The sequence below is a fragment of the Brienomyrus brachyistius genome, chromosome 18 (genome assembly GCF_023856365.1).
Source record: "Brienomyrus brachyistius isolate T26 chromosome 18, BBRACH_0.4, whole genome shotgun sequence".
NCBI classification, from domain to species: Eukaryota; Metazoa; Chordata; class Actinopteri; order Osteoglossiformes; family Mormyridae; genus Brienomyrus; species Brienomyrus brachyistius.
The window spans coordinates 1,690,458-1,713,819 of record NC_064550.1 but is presented as its reverse complement, the minus strand read 5'-3'; the positions used below and the strand labels follow the sequence as shown (position 1 = coordinate 1,713,819).

General features: G+C 45.1%; 2 protein-coding genes, 2 long non-coding RNA genes and 2 other non-coding genes across 7 annotated transcripts; 1 reads left to right on the top strand and 5 right to left on the bottom strand.

The window, feature by feature from the left end:
• Nucleotides 1–1,542: 1,542 nt before the first annotated feature.
• On the bottom strand, nucleotides 1,543–3,024 carry LOC125713344 (uncharacterized). Its single transcript, XR_007383562.1, has 4 exons — nucleotides 2,965–3,024; nucleotides 2,835–2,860; nucleotides 2,457–2,479; nucleotides 1,543–1,924 (listed from the first exon to the last, which is right to left on the bottom strand). It is a non-coding gene; the product is annotated as an uncharacterized LOC125713344 (long non-coding RNA).
• Nucleotides 3,025–7,332: 4,308 nt separating this feature from the next.
• LOC125713329 (uncharacterized) lies at nucleotides 7,333–12,468 on the top strand. Of its 2 annotated transcripts, XR_007383554.1 has the most exons (4): nucleotides 7,333–7,669; nucleotides 7,980–8,043; nucleotides 11,185–11,497; nucleotides 12,212–12,468. It is a non-coding gene; the product is annotated as an uncharacterized LOC125713329 (long non-coding RNA). The 2 variants fall into 2 exon arrangements; XR_007383555.1 differs by lacking the exons at nucleotides 7,333–7,669; nucleotides 7,980–8,043 and adding an exon at nucleotides 9,056–9,174.
• On the bottom strand, nucleotides 10,229–10,301 carry trnar-acg (transfer RNA arginine (anticodon ACG)). Its single transcript has one exon. It is a non-coding gene; the product is annotated as a tRNA-Arg (tRNA).
• LOC125713539 (U6 spliceosomal RNA) lies at nucleotides 10,847–10,953 on the bottom strand. The gene has a single exon (XR_007383618.1). It is a non-coding gene; the product is annotated as a U6 spliceosomal RNA (small nuclear RNA).
• A 4,091-nt stretch (nucleotides 12,469–16,559) lies between the features above and the next one.
• On the bottom strand, nucleotides 16,560–19,832 carry LOC125713326 (uncharacterized). The gene is made up of 7 exons (XM_048984350.1): nucleotides 19,574–19,832; nucleotides 18,681–19,473; nucleotides 18,366–18,575; nucleotides 17,945–18,255; nucleotides 17,573–17,826; nucleotides 17,255–17,467; nucleotides 16,560–17,147 (listed from the first exon to the last, which is right to left on the bottom strand). Exons 1-7 carry the CDS (start codon nucleotides 19,730–19,732, stop codon nucleotides 16,565–16,567), a joined length of 2,523 nt encoding a protein of 840 aa, XP_048840307.1. The 5' UTR covers nucleotides 19,733–19,832; the 3' UTR covers nucleotides 16,560–16,564.
• Nucleotides 19,833–20,071: 239 nt separating this feature from the next.
• LOC125713327 (uncharacterized) lies at nucleotides 20,072–21,969 on the bottom strand. The gene is made up of 4 exons (XM_048984351.1): nucleotides 21,816–21,969; nucleotides 21,469–21,630; nucleotides 21,328–21,378; nucleotides 20,072–20,667 (listed from the first exon to the last, which is right to left on the bottom strand). The coding sequence occupies exons 2-4, from the start codon at nucleotides 21,553–21,555 to the stop codon at nucleotides 20,203–20,205; spliced, it is 603 nt and encodes a 200-aa protein (XP_048840308.1). The 5' UTR covers nucleotides 21,556–21,630; nucleotides 21,816–21,969; the 3' UTR covers nucleotides 20,072–20,202.
• Nucleotides 21,970–23,362: the final 1,393 nt, after the last annotated feature.

The window sequence follows — 23,362 nt, the reverse complement described above, 5'->3', positions numbered from 1 at the left end:
TGATTGTTTAATCTTTTGGTTTGTAATTACTTTGGTTGTGGGGGATAGTCTTATTCAGTATGAAGGTGTGGCTGAGGGCGGAGGTGTCTTAAAGGACAACCCCTGGAGTAGGCACGAACCATGTGCTGCCATGGCAAGAGGGGGAATTGGGGTTTAGTTCTGTTTTGCTTTGTTTAGGTATATGTAGTGCTTATTTGGTTTATCCCTTTTGTGTGTGAATTGGTTTGGCCAAACCACTATATATGTCCCCTCATGTCTCCTTATTAAGAAGGTCAGCTTGCTTCAGTTACTGTTTTGCTTTGTTATGTTTCGTTGACCTCATTTATGGGCCCAATTATTAAGGTTTCAGTTTGCTATTGTTTGCATTTTGGGGGTCAATAAAGCCCTATTTCTTTAAGTTCTTGTCTTTGTCGCCTTACTGCTTGGTCCCTCTCACAAAGCTATGTATGTTATTTTCACAGTTACGGCTGGAGCTGAATTTGATCCCCGACCTCTTAGTTAATAGTCCAGTGTTTTATATACTCAGTGAGGAAAAAAGCTAAGCACCCAGACAAAGCTGTGGAAATATGAATCTGCATGTAGTGAAAGGTCATGTGACTTTATTGCAATGATTATAATATCAGATCAAACGGGCAACAGAGTTGGCAGTATGGGCACACTGCTGGTCCCATGTCGATAGGGTGTGGCAGCCCCCCGATCCTGGATACATGCGGCGATACCATAGGAAGGGGTCGTACAGCTGTTGTATCCTCTCCTGTGGCAAGTCGGCCCACAGCTGTTGCAATTGGCACTTGAGATCCCCAACTTGCTCGACTCACACTGCACCCAACCCCTCCTACATGTGGTGAGCCCATTGGAGGGGGGACCCACATACCTTCTTTGGGCTGTGCCCGACCAGGCCCCATGGGTGCAGGCCTGGCCACCAGGCGCTCGCCATCAAATTTAAATAGCTGTTACATATAGGGGACGCCGTCTGATGGAGCACCTGGGTCACAGTCAGACATGAGCGAAAGGTGGGAGAATAACCGGCCTCCAATTTAAGATCCGCAAGGCTGAGGTCTGGTGCTGCTCTCAGGCAGATAAAGTATCTGGCATGTTTTGGGATAGCATGAATGATCCCCTCCAATTAGGATGGAGACCATCCCATTTGTAAAAGCCAGGCCATTCCCAAAAAAGGTCCCTATTATAAAGGGTGTGTTGAGTCACTAACCAGCAGTTTAGGGATAGTAGCCCTATAGGCTACATCCGCTCTATAAAGAACTGGTATGAGACCAGAGCCAATTAGAATATTTGCATTTTGTTTTAGCTTTTGCACACATAGATATGAATGACCAGGCCACTTAAAATGCTAATATAACAATTAGATCTTTGTTAATAGGGTCTTCATTTTGCAAACTAAAAATAAAATCACTTGTTCCATCACTGTTACAGTACTGTTTTGACAAGGTATGCATTCTTTTTGATGAAATATCTTTAAGAGATGTTTTGTCTGCAAACCATTTTGGTAAAATTTCAAAGATCCAGCAAAGACTCAGTAACAACTTGCACAACTGAACATTTTTTAATTCAAATTGCTAAATAAAAACTGTATTTCAGAACATCCCGAGAGTTACTCCACACACTGTCTGCTGTCAGCAGTGAGCCATTAGCCCTCATATTCTGAGACACGTCTAAGGAGGACCATAAGTCTGTTAATACAAACAAGAGATGGCTTTGCGTTTACACGGATTCATATGGATATTTCAACATACAAAATATGTTGTATTTTCGGCAGTGAGCCATTCCTTCAGAGCTGCAATTAGTGCCAGTCCATCCCAGGCTCATCTGGAAAGCCAGCATGTACTGCAGCCGCAGGCTGACTGTGGTGAGGGTTAGGGTGGTTTACTTAGACCTCTGCCTCATCTTTCGCCTCTTGCGCTTCAGCCTGAATCACAAAGATCAACATCAGCAGGTGCATGAGAGCATCAAGCTGGAAAACATGAACTGTACAATTTCTTTATGACGAACTTTTCTTTATAACATTGTACTGATACATCCTAAACCTGAAATCGAAAGTGGCCATTACTTTTCCCTTAACAGTTACAGTGAAGTTTCATTTTTTTCTGCCTTAGATTTTTACTCTTGCATAACAAATACTAACATTTAAAAGTTATATTCTCATAAAACTTTTAAGTACTTCGGACTGAATCCAACTGCTGTAATCTAAATTTTCACAGCACCAACGCACTAGAAACTAAGAGGTAGAAACAGTGGTATAATTATTTTTAATGAACTGATAAGATGAATAAATCATTTCAAAGACAAAGCAGAATAAGACACGGCACGTCTAATCATAACGTAATATTTAAGTTTTTTGTTCAAGGGTCATGCAATTTGCTTTCCATATACGAAACTATGGAGGAGATATTTTGGTACAAAAGTGTATTGAACCCAATAAAATTAGAGGCAAATCATACCTGCGCATACGTTTCTTCCTCCACTGTAAAACAAAACATATTTTGTTCACAACAAATGCCCGTAAGGGCTGGCAATGTGACGTCTAAAGATAAATTAATATTACTGTATCAGCTGGCACTTGGTGACATTCAACAGTAAGCTACATTGCAGTAGTTCTGGGGTAAACTATGCCAAATGAGCGCCACAATGAACCACTATCAAATTCCAAATGGCAAAATCATGATAATCTCAAACGTATACATAAAAAGCATAGAAAAACAAATGTTTTCAGTACCATATACGTTCGAGTTTCATTTTGCTCGTGGTTATACTTGCAGCCATTAACCATGTCAACCACACACTATTACGTGTATTAAAAAGGCGAATAAAGTACCTACCTTAGCCCTCATATTCTGAGACACGTCTAAGGAGGAACATAAGTCTGTTATTACAAACAAGAGATGGCTTTGCGTTTACACGGATTCATATGGATATTTCAAAGCACCGAGACGCCAGGATTAAACTCACCTTCCTACAGAGACGTCGATATCAAGAGGACATGACGTATCAAGTGCGCGACTTTTATATGGCGCAAACATTATGCGTAAGAGCCGTTTTAGGTATTGGGTAGTGTAATTTTTACTCCGACAATACAACTGGCTTAAACACGATCATTCAAAACTGTCCTCATGTTTCTAAACGTGACAAATTGTCAAAGAGTGAGTAGAACATATAATATGTGTTGGATGAGAGTGCGAGTGCCATAGGTGAATCGAATTTCTATGTCAAGGTATGGATGGGTCACAACGGAGGATTTGTCCCCCATTGCCTAGTAAGGGTCCAGCCCTGAAACATGACTACGATATACAATAAATATTCTTCGGCTTGACAGTTAGACTATATTTTACTATAACATACCTTTCATTTGAATTTCATTTTATCCTTTACAGTAACTTTTATGGAGTACTGAATGCTGCAAACATTACATATTGCTTTACGTATAATTATACATTTTTAGTAGACTATTTTCTTATTGTGGTCTTTTGGTTTCCAAATATTGCAGCTCAACATGCAAAAGGCCACATCCACAGTGCACACGTTTCTCTACATGTCAGCAACAGTTTTGACTGGTAGTATTTTCAATTGTAATGTTATGACTCCTCAGTAGTGTTCTGATGTACTGATTGTGTAATCTGAAAGCAGTGTTTGGCACAGATAAAATAGTTTTTATAATATAGTTTGATTTTGCAAGAAAAAAATCAAAGGTTTTGTGAATGTAACTTGGGTTTTGTGTTTACTGCTTTTAGAAAAGGATAGAAGGTTTCAGGGGATGTGCTTTAGCAATTCAGATAAACAGGAAACTCTGCACCTTCAGGTTGGCCCCTGATGTTCTCTCCCTGAGCACCACAGTGACCCTGACAGGGCCTCACTTTTGTCATGAGGGCTCCTGAAATTCACTATAGATGGTTTGTTTTGTTGCTCTGAAGCTGACCTGTTAAACAGACAGAGGCTGTTGTCATTTACATATCCTGTTTGTGTACCTCAATAAAAGAAACTGCAAGGGAAGTTTCTCTTTTGAAGTTGGCTGTGTCCTACTGAGAGGCTGACACCTCGATGTGGGGACCGGACTTAAAAGATCATTGCAGCTGTCCATATTGTTCTGTGTTCAGAGACTGGTTGGTTTTCAGCGTATATTTAGGGGGAAAATACCCAACAATTACTCCTGACATCATGGTGTGGGGAGCCATAGGGTATGACATCATGGTGTAAGGAGCCATAGGGTATGACATCATGGTGTAGGGAGCCATAGGGTATGACATCATGGTGTAGGGAGCCATAGGGTATGACTTCAGGTGATCTCTGGTAGTGATTTGGGGGACCATGATGGTTCAGCACTACGTCAGTGCGATCCTGCGTCCGCATGTCTTTTCCCTTCTAAGACAGCACCCTGGTATAGATAATGTCTGTACATGCACAGCACGTGTGTCTATGGACTGCCTGTGTCGTGTTGAGGTCCTCCCGTGGCCAACCCAGTCTTCTGATCTTTTCCCAATTGAACATGTGTGGGATCAGCTTGGATGTGAACTCAGACCCAGTGCCAATTTGCAGGATCTCAAGTGCCAGTTACAACAGCTGCACGACTCCCTTCCTACAGTATCGCCGCATGTATCCAGGATCGGGGGGCTGCCACACCCTACTGACATGGGACCAGCAGTGTGCCCATACTGCCAACTCTGTTGCCCGTTTGATCTGATATTATAATCATTGCAATAAAGTCACATGACCTTTCACTACATGCAGATTCATATTTCCACAGCTTTGTCTGGGTGCTTAGCTTTTTTCCTCACTGAGTATATAAAACACTGGACTATTAACCAAGAGGTCGGGGATCAAATTCAGCTCCAGCCGTAACTGTGAAAATAACATACATAGCTTTGTGAGAGGGACCAAGCAGTAAGGCGACAAAGACAGGAACTTAAAGAAATAGGGCTTTATTGACCCCAAAAATGCAAACAATAGCAAACTGAAACCTTAATAACTGGGCCCATAAAAGAGGTCAACGAAACATAACAAAGCAAAACAGTAACTGAAGCAAGCTGACCTTCTTAATAAGGAGACATGAGGGAACATATATAGTGGTTTGGCCAAACCAATTCACACACAAAAGGGATAAACCAAATAAGCACTACATATACCTAAACAAAGCAAAACAGAACTAAAACCCAATTCCCCCTCTTGCCATGGCAGCACATGGTTCGTGCCTACTCCAGGGGTTGTCCTTTAAGACACCTCCGCCCCCAGCCACACCTTCATACTGAATAAGACCATCCCCCACAACCAAAGTAATTACAAACCAAAAGATTAAACAATCACTACACACAACCCTACAGTATCAAAATATATGCCCACATACACTACACCTAACCCCAAAGACAATACAATAACAGCTGTAATGCAGAAAACACATACAAATACTGACCCCAGGTCTTACTGTGTGGCTGGAGCCATCACACTTTCAATGGAGGAAAAAATCTACACCTTGCTCCTTGGTCTTTCCCACTTCTTCCTCACTGGAGGGGAACACAGGACAAAAAAAAAAAAAAAACAAAAATCCAAAAGAAAGAAAAAGCCTATGTCTGCCACTGAATGATGCCCCCGCTGCCAACAATTGTGAGGGACCAAGCAGTAGGGCGACAAAGACAGGAACTTAAAGAAATAGGGCTTTATTGACCCCCAAAATGCAAACAATAGCAAACTGAAACCTTAATAACTGGGCCCATAAAAGAGGTCAACGAAACATCCATCCATCCATCCATTTTCCAAACCGCTTATCCTATTGGGTCGCGGGGGGTCCGGAGCCTATCCCGGAAGCAATGGGCACGAGGCAGGGAACAACCCAGGGTGGGGGGCCAGCCCATCGCAGGGCACACTCACACACCAGTCACTCACACATGCACACCTATGGGCAATTCAGCGATGCCAATTAGCCTCAGCATGTTTTTGGACTGTGGAGGGAAACCGGAGTACCCGGAGGAAACCCCATGATAACATGGGGAGAACATGCAAACTCCACACACATGTGACCCAAGCGGAGACTCGAACCCGGGTCCCAGAGGTGTGAGGCAGCAGTGCTAACCACTGCACCACCATGCCACCCGTAATTACAAACCAAAAGATTAAACAATCACTACACACAACCCTACAGTATCAAAATATATGCCCACATACACTACACCTAACCCCAAAGACAATACAATAACAGCTGTAATGCAGAAAACACATACAAATACTGACCCCAGGTCTTACTGTGTGGCTGGAGCCATCACACTTTCAATGGAGGAAAAAATCTACACCTTGCTTCAGCAAAACTTTATATTTATAAAAATCATATTGGGCTTACAAGCCTTGAAAAATGTGTTAAATTCTGATTTTCATCATACAATAGACATACCGATCGATAGATCCATAGGGCAGTGGTGGCTTGATAGTTATGGATGTGCGCTTGTAATTGAAAGATGGCGTGTTTGAATCCCCAGCCAGCAAGATACTGCTCCCTGGGCGCTGAATTAGCTGCCCCCCGGCCATGTCACGTTGTCACATATGAGTTAAATGCAGAGGGCGCGTTTTGTTCTTGTGTGTCAACAATGACAATTAATCACTAAATTCTATAATGATTAATTATGATGAATTTAGACCCCTATATAAATCAGTATTAAATCACCAACTTCTTGGGAGTGTTTCTCATAATAAATTATTCTCTGGAATTACTTGACCATTTGGGCCGTCCTTTTCATTTTTGGTAGGAGGGAGAAATGTGATTGGTTGTCACTACCAAGATTTGCATCGAAACTTGGTAGGAGGAAAAGTAATTGGCTGCTGCAACCAAGATTTAGCCTGAAACTTGGTCACAGAAGGTAGTGTGACTGGCTGTCGCTACCTAGAATTACCGGAATCTCGGTAGGAGGAGGAAACGTGTTTCGCCGTGGCTACTAAGAATTACTTCCATGCATGACTGGCAGTAGGAGCCACACATGACCCCCATCAGTTGGTATTGCTGTTATGTGAGAAGTTGCACCTGCAAATTGCAGTAGAAATGCTTTGTAATACAGCATAATGCTCCCTGGCATAGACCAAGAACGTTTCCACTCGAATATAAAGTGCTGGGTTTTCACCTGTGTAACAAGCCTGCCACCTAATGGAGGCCAGCGGAATTGTGCTGGAGCCAATTTATGAATCGCGCACTAACCTCGGCAGTGCGTCGAAATGGATCGAGGTGGCCGACCATCTAGGGATGTCTGTGGGCTATTGAAAAGTCTTAAACTGGAGTTGAACCAATTAAGGTCTTAAAAATTCAGAAATGTGAGTTTACTATGTTTTAAATTTTGAAGTCGAACATATTTTAGTCCGATGAAAAATGTATTTTTAAGTTGAAATGTGACTGACTCTTAAGCAGTATACTACGAATTAACTCGATGTAGCGGATTACTTGGGAGTTCATTTTCAGTACAGTGAGTGTCCGGGTTAATAACGTGCGACTGACGGACAACTCGTACTTACAAATTGACGGACATGGGGCCCAATATATTAAGAATTTGACTCGGATATAAAAGTTCATAATGCACACACGCACTATTTTGTGACGCCCGTAAGAACATTGCGCGGCCTCAGCGGTTCGTGTAAACGTTAAGTCGTGAAGGCCGCTGCCAGCATGCAAGACGGCGATGGAGCTAGGGTAAATATTAACCTTTAGTCGTGATCTTTTCTTTCTAAACTGGCTTAAGAACTTTAATTATTTTTTATGGTACTGTATATCTTCACACATGCACACACCCAAATTCTCTCTTTACAGCACAGTACCGTATGTAGTTACTTTTGTAATTACTGTATTATATTGTCATTATGTACCATATTGTGTTTATGATGTTTTGTTTATTTGGAAGTGTTTACGTGTTTTATATGTAAAGGGTAAAATATGTGCCGTATACTATGCATTTGACTAACTGGCGCTAAATAGCAACCATATGTATCTGTTCCGACTTCAGATTCCACTTCAAGACGGACCTACGAACCTTCGTAACCCGGGACCTGCCTTGCACTATATGAAAGGTAGTCCGCTTGTAGACCTACATGTTGCCATGTTTAGCCTGCGAGCCTATCCTGCTACAAGCAGGGGCCTGGACCATCAAGCAGGGGCCTAGTTAATCAAGCAGGGGCCTAGTTCATCAAACAGGATTTCTTGCTTATGCGGATAAATGATCGGATTTGTGGGTGTCTGGAATATAAGTAAGTGAACAAAGAGAAAATCCATGTAAATTGGGGTACCTTAAATCCGACAGATTATACGGCTAAGAAATGAACACGGTCTCGTGCCGAAACTCTCCTACCCTTTGGCGTGCACGCGCATTCTCAGTACCGCATTGGTCAGCCCTAAGCAAAATGTAAAAGATATTTTAATATAACTGCTCTCGAATATTCACACTCCTGACACCCAGATTTATGACGAGTGAATGTTTTTTCATCTACTATATGATTTTATTTCACCTACCAGTGGTTTTACCCGTGGTACAACACAACATGTGTTTATACGCAGTTACACAAGTACAGCATGGCAGTGAATCGTAATTTTCCTCCCTGCCAGCACAACCCCCTCCCCTTATCTCTGGATTGGAAGGTCAGGCTGACTTCAGATTTCTACTGACATCCACTAACTCGTAGATTATACCCTAAACATTACAATTGTGTAGCTCGCATGCAGTCGGTGTTGGCGAATTAAATGCTGTTAAAACACCGCGGTACTGAGAGTGCACGCGATAGGGGGGAGGCTTTCGACACAACAAGCTGGGTTAATTTAAGCTTGAAGTCATGATTGTCCGACATAAATTGCCATTATCTAAACATTTGTCGGACGATCACCACGTCTAGCTTAATCTAACCCAACTGACTGAGAAGTCGTGGAGCTCCCCCGCTGGTCTGTCAGTAAGGAATAACTCTAGATGGCGCACGTGAGCCGCAGTCATTACTGTACAGAAAACGAACGCAGTTCCAACCAATCACATGGCAGTCTTTTAAGGACGGACAACCTACGGACAGCGTGATTGGTTGAATTTGCGAAGCACGCGTGCTTCTGTTTTGGAAGAAATGAGCGCTGCTTCAGAGGAAGCCTCCCTTACTGGTGAAGACGTGTACAGCTCAGCATTCGAAGCGTCTTTTATTTAGGACATGTTGTGGATAAACAAGGTAAAAAGACGTGGGTATCGTGGTGATACTTTTTGCAGTTTAAACACACTGGAGCAGTGTACTTTAAACTCTGTGGAAAACTTGCGAACTACAACTGGGAATTCTACGAACTTCTTTCACCCCTTGAAGCATTCCCCTGCAGAATATACAGGACGCAAGTGCTTACAGCTCAGAACATGGGACGTTTTAAAAAGATTTATGTGAAAAGCGTAAGGTGGCTTAATGTTCCGCAACAGCGACCAATCCCCGCATTTCTCTCGGACATATCTGGTCATAAATAGTCCCGTCTAGCGAAAAAATGAAAACCGAGTATGGACGTCAACTCATATTTAAAGGAAAAAGCTTATCGTTAATAGATGTTCCAAAACATCGCCCAATAATCGCCAAAATTGGCATTTCGGTTTTTTCGCCGAATGGGAGTGTTTATGAGCAGATATGTCCGAGAGAAATTTGGTTATTATTGGTCGCTGTTTCGGAACATTACGCCACGTTAACCCTTTTTAATGTTAAGCGTTTTAGAAGGTCCCCACAAACTCCAGCTTTTAGGGTTTCCGCTTTCGATGTGAAGAAGTAGTAGTTCACACGCGACACCGCATTTTATCAGCAAAGTGAAAGTCGTTCCCTGTAACGAAGAGCGAGCCCATGCAGAGAAAAAAACCTCGCGATAAACTGTAGGCGTTTTGTAGCTGTGCGCCGTATTACAAAGACATTTATTTTGTGTGATTTACTTATTGAAATGGAATTCCAGCTTGCGGCTGATTGCCTTTTTAAAAGTTCGGAATCTTTTTTTATTATTTAAAAAAAGGGCAATTCAAACAATCTTACGCAAAAATGGATCCGCGAAGTAAAAAGTAATGACTTCAATTATATACTGACTAATATAGTTATCGAGTGATGTGGAAGTAAAATGTAAGCTATTTCTTATTCATAATCTCCTCCCCCCCCCCTCCCCGGGCTGCGAGTTGGAAAACGGTGCGCAGTCTGCGAGTTGCGCGACTGCAGCTGATACGGGACAGACCGTGAGCTCGTACCACGGAACGAGCAAAAAAATGCTCGAGCCAGCCAGGAGTCGAACCTAGAATCTTCTGATCCGTAGTCAGACGCGTTATCCATTGCGCCACTGGCCCACGAAAACGTGCTGTAACTGTACGGAACAAAGAGTACATTAACTGAAACGCCCCAGCAACCAGATAAACGTCTGTTATATCGATTCTACACTTCAGATGACTTTCAAAGATTGCTTAAAAATAGCCAGTCCCCTCTGTCACAAGGACAGACTCGTCCTTTTAAGTTTAAGTTTAAGTTTACGGATAAATACAGATAAATTTGAAGGTTAAAAAGGAAATCTACTATATATGTAGTAATATATGGCTTGCTTTGGCATCACATTCATAATTGGAGTGATACAGAGATTTGCAATAATACCTTTGAGAACGGAAGAGAATGGAAAAATCAACTCAAATGAAACTTAATATTGAAAATATCCCACATTGCCAATAAACGGCAAGCAGTTTAAGAGTACTTGTGTTTTCAACACATACTCATCACGTGCTGCATTGAAAACAGGCATTTTTTAACCCTTTCAGTGGCAAGTCGTACAAAGAAAATTGTACATTTGGCATGGAATAGTGAAATAGACTATTCTGAATAGACTTTTCTGAATTACGATGTGCAAAATATGGAACGCTTCACGAATTTGCGTGTCATCCTTGCGCAGGGGCCATGCTAATCTTCTCTGTATCGTTCCAATTTTAGTATATGTGCTGCCGAAGCGAGCACGATAGCTAGAGCTGATCAAGCTCCTTATGTATAGCGTCCCACCTTACACTCTCACGTTGATGGGTGGGCTCATACAGCTTGTAGTACTACTATTTCATCAATGTAAGCTTTAGTTTTACCAACTACTACATTTTCGTACATGGATGATTTATTTTACAATGGCTTACATCTAAAAATGAATCATTTTCTTGTATTATTTCTTCTTTTCTTCTATTATTTCTCTCTTGCCAGAGCCAGCGTGGCATGTTGGGAACGATGCAAAGTAGAATCCTCTTCTGAGTATTTTATTGGTCGACTGGGAGAGGAATCCAGTAGGTATCGATGACAACTTCCTGCCAGTTTCTTGCTGGGATAACCAACTTCCTGTTTAATGGTGGTCGGCAAACACAATGGAGCAATCGGGGTTGTTCTTCGGCTGTTCTCTCAACAATCTTCCAAAAATGACCATGGCACATGTTACACGGTCAATGGAAAGCCGCATATCATCGAAAACACTTGAACGGGGGCACAAAAATTTTCATGAAAATTCTTTTCAAAGGTGACGGTAAGTGCTCTCTTGTCAATGCTACTTTGCTAGCTCGTATCACATGGCATGCTAATTTATGACTCGAGCAATTTTATTTATTTTTTTGTTCTTTCTACATGATCAGTATCAAACGTTTGTAATATAGAGATAGTGGTAAGATGCGGGTGTCGCAGATCAATGAGGAAACGACCACATTCCCTACAGATTTTGTGTAGCAGTTTGCTAACATAAACCTACATGTTCTGTTATACAGTGGTCTGTCGACATTTATTTACTGCAGTTGCAGATATCGTCTACACATATTTGTTCTGTTACCCTTTCTTGTTTTCATATTTATTCACTGCAGTTGCAGATTTCTATGCTGAGTGTTTTGGCACTGGTTACCTCCCCACCAAAGCAACTCCACTCAGCTTCAGTGTTTCTGTGTGTGTGGCATTGCAGGAGCTTTGTGTCTAAAGCGAGTAGTGTGTAATCTGCTTAAATGAGTCGATATTATTGTGACAGTAAATGTCACATGATAACTTGGTACTACACAGTAAGGGTGCTTGATAGTAATACAAATATCATAAGACTGCTAGAGGGCTACCTGTAGCCTTAGTTTCATATCGCTCTTGTTTTTCCATGAAACTTTGTTCAGAAGGTCTATTTTCATTAATTAAGCTCATCGTTAATTATTATAACAAACATTTCATTCCATGCCTTATACTGTCACACTTCTTTGTTCACCTGTAGGTCACTTTACGGATTGAGCCTGTGCAGTTAAACAGCATGTTATGCTCATGCACTGCAGGGAAAGCACTGTGCGCCGACCTGCTCGCCTTGCTTTTCCAGTGTGCACATGGTAGTATGATGAAAATGCAGACAGCCCCATCAAGAGTGCCTGTACTAACTCTCTGCAGACCTGACGTCGGCTAAGGACCTGGGTAATTTGCATACGTGTGTGTGATAATGTGCATTTCATAATAAAACATTCTTTTTTTTTATTTAAAGGATTTTTATAAATTCACATATGCTATTCTCTCTGGAAGTTGCTATAATTTGCTTATTTCATGACCCCTCTCTGACTTGGCAGTGATGTCTGTTGCTGAATCCTTAAGAGGCATTACTCCGCAGCGTATGATCTGTCACAACCATAAGGTCCACACAGTACGCAAGTGCTCCAGAGCTTCCAAAACTCCCTGTACTCAGCCTGAAACTTGAGAGCAAACTGAACTTTGTTGCCAACTGCCATCAGCTACTTTTGCTGGAGAGTTTTACAGCGAGTCCTATCAAAGCTGACATCTCAGAAGAGAGAACAAAACAGTCTCAGTGCACTGAGTGGTCAGAAAGTCATAGACCATGGGTAACGGCATGTAGATTTTGAGACTTGTGCCATGTACGAGGGGAGTCATCTGGCCAGTGTAATGTAAATTTCTATTCTACAGCACATTCAAATAACTGAAGTCCTCCAAAGTGCTGTACAAAGTTCTTGCACCGATAAAACACAATCAAGAGAACCTCGTAAATAGTTACAATACAATGCAACCAGGGACTAAAATAATAAGACTCTCATTGATCGACACTAAAAGCCAATCTAAAAAATAGTTTTTTAATCGTGATTTAAAAAGAGACCGAAGGAGAGAACCCTATCTCCAATGGAGGAGTATTCTCGAGATAGGTGTTACATGACCCTGTTTCTTGTCTCTGTCAATAGCCTAGCTGTGGTGCTCTGAACTAGCTGTATGCGACAAAGTGATGACTTACTGATTCCTGACTTACAGAGAGTTAACAGTAATCAAAGTGGGATGAAATCAGGGCATGAATAACTTTCTCAAGATCTGGAGGTGATAAAAATGATTGAACTTATGAGATTTTTACAAGATGATTAAAAAGCCGATTAACTACAGAATTCATTTGGCGATCAATCAGTCAAAGATAACACCCAAATTTAGTGCGTGATCTTTCACAAAAGTAGAAAGTTGACCCAAATACTCAGATAGGGTTAGTACAATTTGATGGTCTGAAAATGGCTAAAAGAACCAATATTCCCTCAATCCCCGGCATCAGAAATAAGAAGGAGGCCATTTAACTAGTAATAATGCAGTCTCAGTGCTATGAAGGGCCTTAAAATCTTATTGGAATATTTCTAAAACATTATTGCTTGGTAAAAAAGGAAGGACCACTTTTTCCAGAACTTCAGAGAAGAACAGCAACTTTGAAATAGCATGATAATTGGAAAGTACGTGAGAGTCTAAAATAGACTTTTTAAGCAATTTCTGGACTACTAGATGTTTAAAACAGGAGAGAACAGTGCCTGTTGAGAGGCAGGCATTTCGAATAGAAAGCACCCAGGGGTCAATGTCAAACACATGTTTGAAAGGACTAGATGGAATGACATTGGAAGAAGAAGAAAAATAAGATTTTGAGTTAGACACTATTTCCCTTAACAAGGAAGGGAAAGAGGTTCAAACTCTGTCAGTGATTTTCTTTGGCTCCTATCATAAGAATGTGACATAATCCTAACCATATTGGGGCAATATTCTGGCTAACAGCGTCAGTCTTACTTGTAAAAATCTTGAAAAAAATCTTCACGTTTCGTCGGACAAGTTAAGATTAAAATTAAAGTGCTCTAGTGCAGATACAACTGATTTTGTAGCACTAAAAACTTTAGGGTTATGTTGATTTTCGGCAACTAAGGCAGAGAAATAATTTTCCCGTGCACGTTTTACAGTGGCTTGAAAAGTGGTCAGACAACTCTTTAAAATGTCGTAAGAGACTTGTAATTGTCTTTCCATTTTCGTTCCACTTTCCTGCAATCACATCAAAGGCTCTGAATAGAATCATTAAACCATTGCTGAATGAGAAAGAAATCACTGAATAAAAGTCTTATTTGCGATCGGTCTTGCATTTGTTAGGGCCATTCTTGCAATGGCTGGGTCTTCAACGAGCAGTGCCGCGTAATACAGGGAACGTAGGGTGAGATCATTCACTCCTCTTCTCCAAACACGTCTTCCAGGCAGGTGGCAAGAAACTGCTTGTGAATAATCTTCTGAACCTGGACGAAGCCAGGAGTATTGCGATACATCAGAACGATGGGAAATGGAAAATTCGTCTTGTCGGTTAAGAAGAATAAATTGGCAGGAAGCGTAACCAAGGGAACACAGCAGACTGAAGCAATGAAGAGGCCTTGAACTTGAACCAGCAGTTTTGGAGCAGAACTCTGAATTCTGTCATATTCATGTGTTGCCTTCCGGATCTGTTATTCATCTAGATGCTCTTCATCTTGGTGGATGCCCCGACGCAAAAGCGTTTGATCCATCTGAAAATACATGCTCAACAACGGTCAATATGCATGCCAAAATACTCAGAAGACCGTCTCAGAAGGAAAACTGAAAGTCCACATCAGATGCATAAAATCAGTTGATCTGCAATGGTGACACTGAGTTTCGCCAGTTCTGTTTACAGCTTGTTGATAGTTTCCTCTAGCACTTGTGCTTTAAGGGAAACAGAATCTGTGCACCTGTTGAATGCAAAAATTCTACATGATGAAAATGAACCCACACGTACTAATCAAAAACCAAAGACAATTTCATTACAAAGTCAGAGTCAATATATTCATTACAGACGCTTCTCTACTTATGAATGAGATACGGCTGTTCATAACTTGAAATGTTCATAAGTCGTCATTCAACATCATTTTAAGGGTATACAGAAGTACATAGAACTAGGATGTTGGGAGTAGGCACGCTACGCTGCTGCACGCGGGAGTAGCGGCCAGAAGTCATTCTACCTGGAATTGGCTCGCAAAAAAAAAATGGATGTTGCGGACAGGAAAAGGGAGCCGAATGAACACAATTTGGACTTGCAGTGCTCTTCGTTCGTATATCTGAAAGTTCGTAAGTTGAAACTTCGTAAGTAGAGAACTTCTTAATATTGTAAATTGTCTGTATGAATTTGGGATGAAACTTGCCAAGTTGTTCGAATATTAAGCAGTGTAGTTGCACACAGTTAATGGATAAAACAATAAAAATTCTGTGACTGAGTACAAGTATTAAATGTCAGTGTTAGTGCTGTTGCTCCTTTAAGATATCTGTGGGCCCCACTAAGGTAGTGTCGTTGCCCTTGTCTCTGTCTAGGGCTGAGATTGCGTTCGATTATCTCTCGGAACTCCGAGTTGGGTGACATCACATTTGACAATCTCCCGTTCGAGCTACCACAACTCGGAACAAAGATGGTTGCTTCCATGAATACGCTGCTGTATGTAGTTGCTTTATATTTTAGCAATTTTGGAGTAAGAATATTATTTCCGAGGCGAACAAGAAACACGAACTAGTCAAACCGCATTAAAAGCTTTATAAAATATCTTAGTACATTCATAGCGATATTCTTTTTTCGAGAGGCAAACAAACTACAAACCTCCATGTTCAAATTATGTCACGGGCAACAACAAAATTTTGGCCGATATCAACGTCATAAGAGGCGCGTTTCTGACAGGAAGTGACATTTTTTGTGACTTTTCGTGCCGTTTTCATCCGAGTTGGAGCGCACCATTAGCTCTGGTGCAGAGCTCGTGAGTTTGAATCCTGCTTCAGCCATACCTCCAAAATAAGTCTGAAAATACCCGTACTTGGTTTATATGTACCTTACTTCAACAAAACTTACAAGTATTATTATAATATAATAATAAATTATTATATATTAGTGATATATAGTCATGGGTCATCCAGCTCCAGCCTTATCTCTGAAAATAAGCTTTTAATTGGCGGGGGGGGGGGGAAGTCACATACACACTATATCCAGGAAAACTTGAAAGTTTGAAAAAATGAAGCATTTCTTTTTGTTTGTTTGTGTGCGAGTATACACAGTATATAAATAACATAATACAAACCACTGGGCTATGGATCAAATCCAGATCCACCCATAACTCCAAACATAACCTACTTAAGCTTCCCGTGGGGAAAAAAAAAGTCTCGTACACACTTTGCTTCAGCAAAAGAAATTTTATTTATAAAAGCCATACTAAATAATTGAGACAAATATCAAATTTATACATAAAACTATATTATATATATATAAATAATGAAATATAATCATCTATTATATAATTTAGCGCGGCTCCTCCTGCTGTGCCTTCCACTCATCATAGGACATCCCTTCTGCCTTCTCACAGAAAATTTTATTTTTAAACCTTCTGTGTCCATACTGCTGCCGCCGCGGCTGCCCACACTGTGTGCACGCGTAGTGCTGATGGCTGACACGTGGTGGGATGGGGAGACCCTGCGAACTGGCCAAGGCTTCAGCTGCCTTCCTCCGCCTCCACTCGGTGGTCCAGCTCCAAATCTTTAACCCGGGCAGGTTGCCGGGGGAGTCTGCCTGCAAGGGATCTGGTGGGGGTGTCGGCAGGGCAGCTGTGGCTGGTTCAGGTGTCGGCGGGACTAATGCAGGGGGCAGAGGAGCAGGCTGGGGTTGCGGAGTAGGAGCAGTTTGCTGCCTTCTCCACACAGCCTGCCCGGACAGGTCTGGAGGGGAGGAAAAGGTGAACGGCCTCAGGTCAGAAGGAGGTTCTGCAGGCTCTGGCTCCTCCTGCCTGGGCTCCGGTAGAGGGGTGGGTGTTGTCAGGCTGAGGTTGGGGACAGGGATGTACGTGGACAGCACAGCACGTTCTTGCCACTTCACTAAATCGTTATGCCTAGGAGAAACGAGATATTTTTAAAACAATGAAAAATGCTCACTAAGGTTAAGTCATAAAAATCCCTCAGTTCAGCTGATCCCAAAATGTTGGCTGAACACACTTACCAAACGGACAGTGTACGCTGGTTTATTTCGAAAACCTGCAGCGACGTGGCCTGCATGAGCCCCGGGCTGCGCAGGACGACAGCCCAGCGGTTCAGCCTCACCCCAGCGATCTGGCCAGCTGGGTGAAGTGAGCAGAGCTCCAAGCAGATGGCCTCCACGAGTCTGCTCACATGAGGCCACTGTGCAGGCCTGGTGCCTTGGTTCAGCAGGCAGCTGCTCAAAGGAAATGTAGACGTTAGGCCAAGTGTAACACAGCAGCAGAGTATGCAATGCCTGGAAATCTGTAATATCACTGGTCTACACAAATAATTCACTCACCGCTTCAGCTTTCCTTCCCTGCGCACACTGATGTTTTCGAGTGGCTGGCCTCGAACCTGCCCTGAAGGATCCGCTCCCTGTGCCCCAGTGGGCAGGAAACACGCTGCCTGTCTCTCTGGCAGGTTGTTCCAGAGAGAGACAATCCTGGCAACGTGACTCTCCGAGACACAGGGCTCGTCACGTAGCCCCACCAGGTACCTCGCCAGCCTGACCACGTGGTCGTACCCCGGAGCTCCATCAGGGCCTCTGAAAACCTGACAGGATGACAAAGGGAGTAAAGTGTGAGCGAAACAGCACTGCAAATATCCTTTATGTGAATGGAAAAAAAAAAATCAGTGACTATCGATTCTGCTTCTCCAGTTTTGGGCTTACATCATTACCATCATCATCAGCACTGCCTGGAGTCACAACGCTTGGGCCTGGGTCCGCGGGCAGCTCTATGTGAGCCGAGGGGACCTCTGGCACAGCGGGTGAGGAGTGCGGAGTGAGGGAGCTGTCAGTGAAGTGCAAAGAGGAAATGGTGGGGTCACGTTCCTCTTCTGGCCCTGCCTCTTCAAAGTCCTCATCCTCTAGGCTCTCCAGGACATGGGGGGTGCCATCTGGGGCGTCAGGGTCATGGCCGACGTCCTCCCTCAGCTCCAAGCACTGCTGGGAGTACAGGTACTCCACCCCGATGAGCTCTCCTGCAGCGGAATCAGGGTTACAGAATTATGGCAGATTATACAAAGCCGTAACCCTTACATAACAGGGTAGCTGGTCAGAACATGGTGATGGTCCATATAACCACACCTACCTGTATACTCCCCCAGCTCTGTGTAGTCCTCAACCAGCTTGAAGCCCAGCAGCTGCTGGCTGAGCTGGATGAGGCTGTGCTGCAATTGTCCACTGTAACAGTGCAGCACCTGCCTTGGCCGGTCCACCGCTGCCGCTGCTCTGTCCTCATTCCACTGCACCAACCCTTCTAGCAGGTAGGCCTGGAAATTTTCTGCACTGGCGGAGGTGCCTGTAAAACAAAGGAAACTCACATGTTAAGCTGATCAATATGCACACGCGTGTACTCATTCAATGGCAAACGCACATGCAGAAACTGTTAGAAGGACATACTCACCAGGGATGAAGCGGTCGACGTGGAATGACTCCAACGACGTGGAGCCACGCGCGTAGCGGTAGGTGGGGAGTACGATGCCTCCCTTGGTCAGCTGCCCCGTCTCCATGTACAGCTGGAATCCAGGAGGGTCTTGGATGCAACCAAGGTGGCGCCTCTGGGTGTCCCACATGGCGTCCATCCTTTGGTTGTCCAGCAGGGGGATGCCCATCGTGTCCTTCACGTCCCTGAAGGCCGCTAGCAGCTGAGCGATGAGCTGCTCGGTCTCCTGTGCCCCGCGGGTACGGCGGCGACAGTGCCGAGCCAGCATCTTCGCGGTCTGCCTGCCAGTCAGCTGGTCTTCGCTCAGGCCCACGATGCCCTGCTTCCCCTCCAGTTCCCCCCGAACAGCCTCCCTCAGGCGAGCCACGTCTGCACTGTCCCATTCGGAGATGCATGACGACAGCTTCGCCATAAAGAGGCCGAAGAGCTGGTGGCTGTCCGTGGTGACGCCCACAGCGAATCTTCTCATCGGGTGCCACACGTCCAGCCTGACGACCAGCTCCTCCCATTCGCAGAACATGGCTGCCGCTCTGGACTTCCCCACCGAAGAGCAGCAGTCCCTGTCCACGTACAGGAGCTTGGGCGGAGGGACTCCAGCGTCGTGGTAGCGCCGCATCAGCCCCGTCGCCATGGGCAACAGCCCATCACCCTCATGAGCAGTGAGCACGGACATCAGGACTTGCTCATGCTCGTTGCCCACGTTGGTTGCCCAGGCCATTGTTCCTGCTGCTGCACCTGCCAGCTTCTTGGTCTCCTAAAAAGAAAAACGTTACCATCAATCAATTATCCACTTTTGTTGAAAGCCTGTGTGCGAGTGTGTGTGAGAGAGAGAGAGAGAACGTGGTGAAAATTACCTTCTTTGTGGAATCCATCTTCAAGACAGATCCAAAAATGGAGGTGACCCTGGCCTTCATCTCCCCAATCCGAGCCCTGACATCCTTGGCAGGGACTGTGGAGCCACTGGGGTGAGGGGACAGGCACCATGGGTGGTGGTGGTGCCACCTGCTGTACATCAGCACCAGGGACCTGAAATTTCTTGCACACTGCCAGATATTGCAGTGTGCGTGCCATCCAGGTCTCACTGTGCTGCTTCCTCAGCTTGTTGTACAGCATGGACACGCTGTTGCCGAGGGAGCGCTGTCGCATCAGCCTCACCACCTTCAGGTCACAGGACAACCTGTAAGCACAAACACCCAAAGTTAAAGGTTCATTCAAAATTACCAACCTTTGATCTACAATAAGAGGTAGGTCTGTGTTTCTGTCAGGGGTGGAGGGTAATTGAGGAGGTGTAAAAGAGCACAGTAGGGGGTGATTCAAAGGTGCTTGGGACCTAGGCCAGAACAATGGGTGCTAACGACTTCACAAGTAGCAATCCAGCAAATGGTCACAGCAGATCAAAGCGGCCAATCTGCCAGATAAGAGACTATCAGACACTGGGGCTCCGAGATGTTTGCATCCCAACGCATCACGAATGGAGAAATGCTTACCTATACGTCAGGATGGCCGGAAACTCTGCACAGTGCGCAGGGTCCAGCTGCTCCAAGACGTCCCGTGACCAGCCCACCACCTTCTTCTTACACAGACGGCATTCCAGGTACTCCGTGGCCATGAAGTACCAGCCGTCTATGTCCAGCACCCTCCTGACCGTCTTGTACAGGCTGCAGGACGTCAGATGCTGCCCGGTCCGGTGACAGTTGGGCTGCCTGCACAGGAGCCTGAACGACCAAATGCGGTAGGGCATCCACAGGAAGAAGGGGCGGGTGAAGGGGGCAGGTGAAGCTGGCGGCTGGTGGAACACAGGGCGTGGTGCGGGCGGGTGCCACCACAACTGCAAGGAGTCAATAAGAACGGGCCTTCCGTCCTTATTCCTCCTAAACAGGGCGCGGCTGAGCCACTCGTGCTGCTCCTTTGGGAGCTGGGCCTTCCAGGCTTGTGGAAGGGGGACGTCCTACAAAGACAACAATAATGTCAATATTTGATTTGGGACTCGTTCTATTCCGCATGTTTAGGATAAAATAAATAAAAGTAGCATGCAGTTATGGGTACATCTCGCCTCAGAAGCAGCACGAGAAGAGTCTCCCTTCGCAGAGGCTTTTCGCAGAGAGAAGCGTGAAGCGACCGCTTTGGGGGTGGGGGGCGAGGACATGGACAGACTGGCAGCTACATGCCAGGGTTGTTGGAACATCAGCAGCATTTTTTTTAGTTTACTGTGAGCAGTGATACAAAGCAACTAGCAGAAGCCATACTGTTATTCGATTGTACTAAATGATTAACAAGTGAATAGAGATTGAATGACAGGATGAGCAAGTCAATGAATGAATGGCAAACTTAAGCACAGGGCCACAGGCATGTAAAGAAAAGTTGGTGTGAGTATTAATTTCTCTATGTAATTATCCTACTACGGCAGACAAGCAGACAGGACATGCAGGCCAGTGCAGCCTAGACTACCAGCACCAAGGACATTAAGGCTAATATTCAGCATAGCTGCTTACCTTAATCCACTTCAGCAGTTACGGCTAACAAAGATGAATTATAACAGTAAATATACAGTTCATAAGTTTGTATAATTTGGCAGATTTTATTTATTCAAAAATACATTTAGACTCACCTGACGTCTCATGCTCCACTGCACAGGCCATGAGCTCTGCGTCTGAGGGCTCTGACAAACACGAATGGACAATATCTGAGCATATAAGTCTAAATAAAAGAACACTGGAGTTGTTAGTTCTGCATAAACTATAAAGTTTACCAGGAGCTGTGGTAGGCGCCTCCTTGGAGCCCGGAATGGCAAGGGGGACCTCGGAGGGCACAGAGCTGGGCAGGGCCTGCTGTGCATCCCTCGTCTGGATGTACTTCAGTGCATCCATTTTAGTCCCTGGCTTGCACGGCTGATTGCTAACCCACTGGATAGCTGGATGACAGGCAGGATACCGGGGGGGGGGATATAAATCAGTCATCATTACTAAGAATTATAACCATTACTATTACAAGCACATTTAGCAGGCTACTACTTGGAGTGAGTGCTCACTTCCTATGCATGAACTTTAAATAACTTTGCACAAACTGCAATATGTAAAGCAAAAACAGAGAAATTACCTCCTCTTCTCCCTGTCCTTGGACTCGTAAAGCTCCTTATAGGTGCAATGCTGGTGTGCACCAAATCCCACAAGAGACTCGTGTGATGGAGCTTCCAGCCGCTGCCTGATGGCCTCACTCATCTTGGGGAAGGAGCTGGCATATCCATCCATCCATTCATCCATTATCCTCCGCTTATCCGGGGTCGGGTCACGGGGGCAGCAGTCTCAGCAGGGAAGCCCAGACTTCCCTCTCCCCGGCCACTTCTAGCTCCTCTGGGGGGATCCCGAGGCGTTCCCAGGCCAGCCGAGAGACATAGTCTCTCCAGCGTGTCCTGGGTCTTCCCCGGGGCCTCCTCCCAGTGGGACATGCCCAGAACACCTCCCCAGGGAGGCGTCCCGGAGGCATCCTGATCAGATGCCCGAGCCACCTCATCTGGCTCCTCTCGGTGCGGAGGAGCAGCGGCTCTACTCTGAGTCCCTCCCGAATGACTGAACTCCTCACCCTCTCTCTAAGGGAGAGTCCAGCCACCCTGCGGAGGAAACTCATTTCGGCTGCTTGCACCTGCGATCTCGTTCTTTCGGTCACTACCCAAAGCTCATGACCATAGGTGAGGGTAGGAACGTAGATCGACTGGTAAATCGAGAGCTTCGCCTTTTGGCTCAGCTCTCTCTTCACCATGACAGACCGATGCAGCGCCCGCATGACTGCTGACGCCGCACCGATCCGCCTGTCGACCTCCCGTTCCATCGTTCCCCCACTCGTGAACAAGATCCCGAGATACTTAAACTCCTCCACTTGGGGGAGGACCCCATCTCCAACCCGGAGAGAGCCCAAGCCGTGCGTCGAGGTGAGCCCGACTATATCTAGTCGGAATTTCACAACCTCGCGCACCAGCTCAGGCTCCTTCCCCATCAGAGAGGTGATATTCCATGTCCCTAGAGCTAGCTTCTGTATCCGAGGATCGGACCGCCAAGGTCCCTGCCTTTGGCTGCCGCCCAGATCCCATTGCACCCGACCCCTATGGCCCTTCCCACGGGTGGTGAGCCCATTGGAAGGGGGACCCACTTGCTTTGTTTGGGCTGTGCCCGACCAGGCCCCATGGGTGTGGGCCTGGCCACCAGGCGCTCGCCATCGAGCCCCACCCCCAGGCCTGGCACCAGGGGGGGGCCCCGGTGACCCACGTCCGGGCAAGGGAAATCGTGTGTCCATGCTTTGCTTCTTCATGTGCATAAATGGAATTAGCGATTGGTTAACATGGGACTTTTGTATTGATGTTGGTGGGATGTGATGATTTTCTGCCTTGTGGGTTAATCGCTTACCTGAGGAACACATCCTTATTGTGCGTAACACCACTCGCTGCTGCAGTGTCGCTCAGGTTGCCGGACTCCTTCTCCGCCTGATGCCCAGCCAGGACCATGGCAGCATATCCAACTCTCATTGGACAGAAGCCACTTGAAGGTTTTCCCCCGGTACTGGCCAAACTGGATAGCACACTCGCTTGCTACCAGCCGGTGGTCCCGGGGGTCTCCTCCTTGAGCCGCCACTCTGCTCCTGGCCTCCATCAA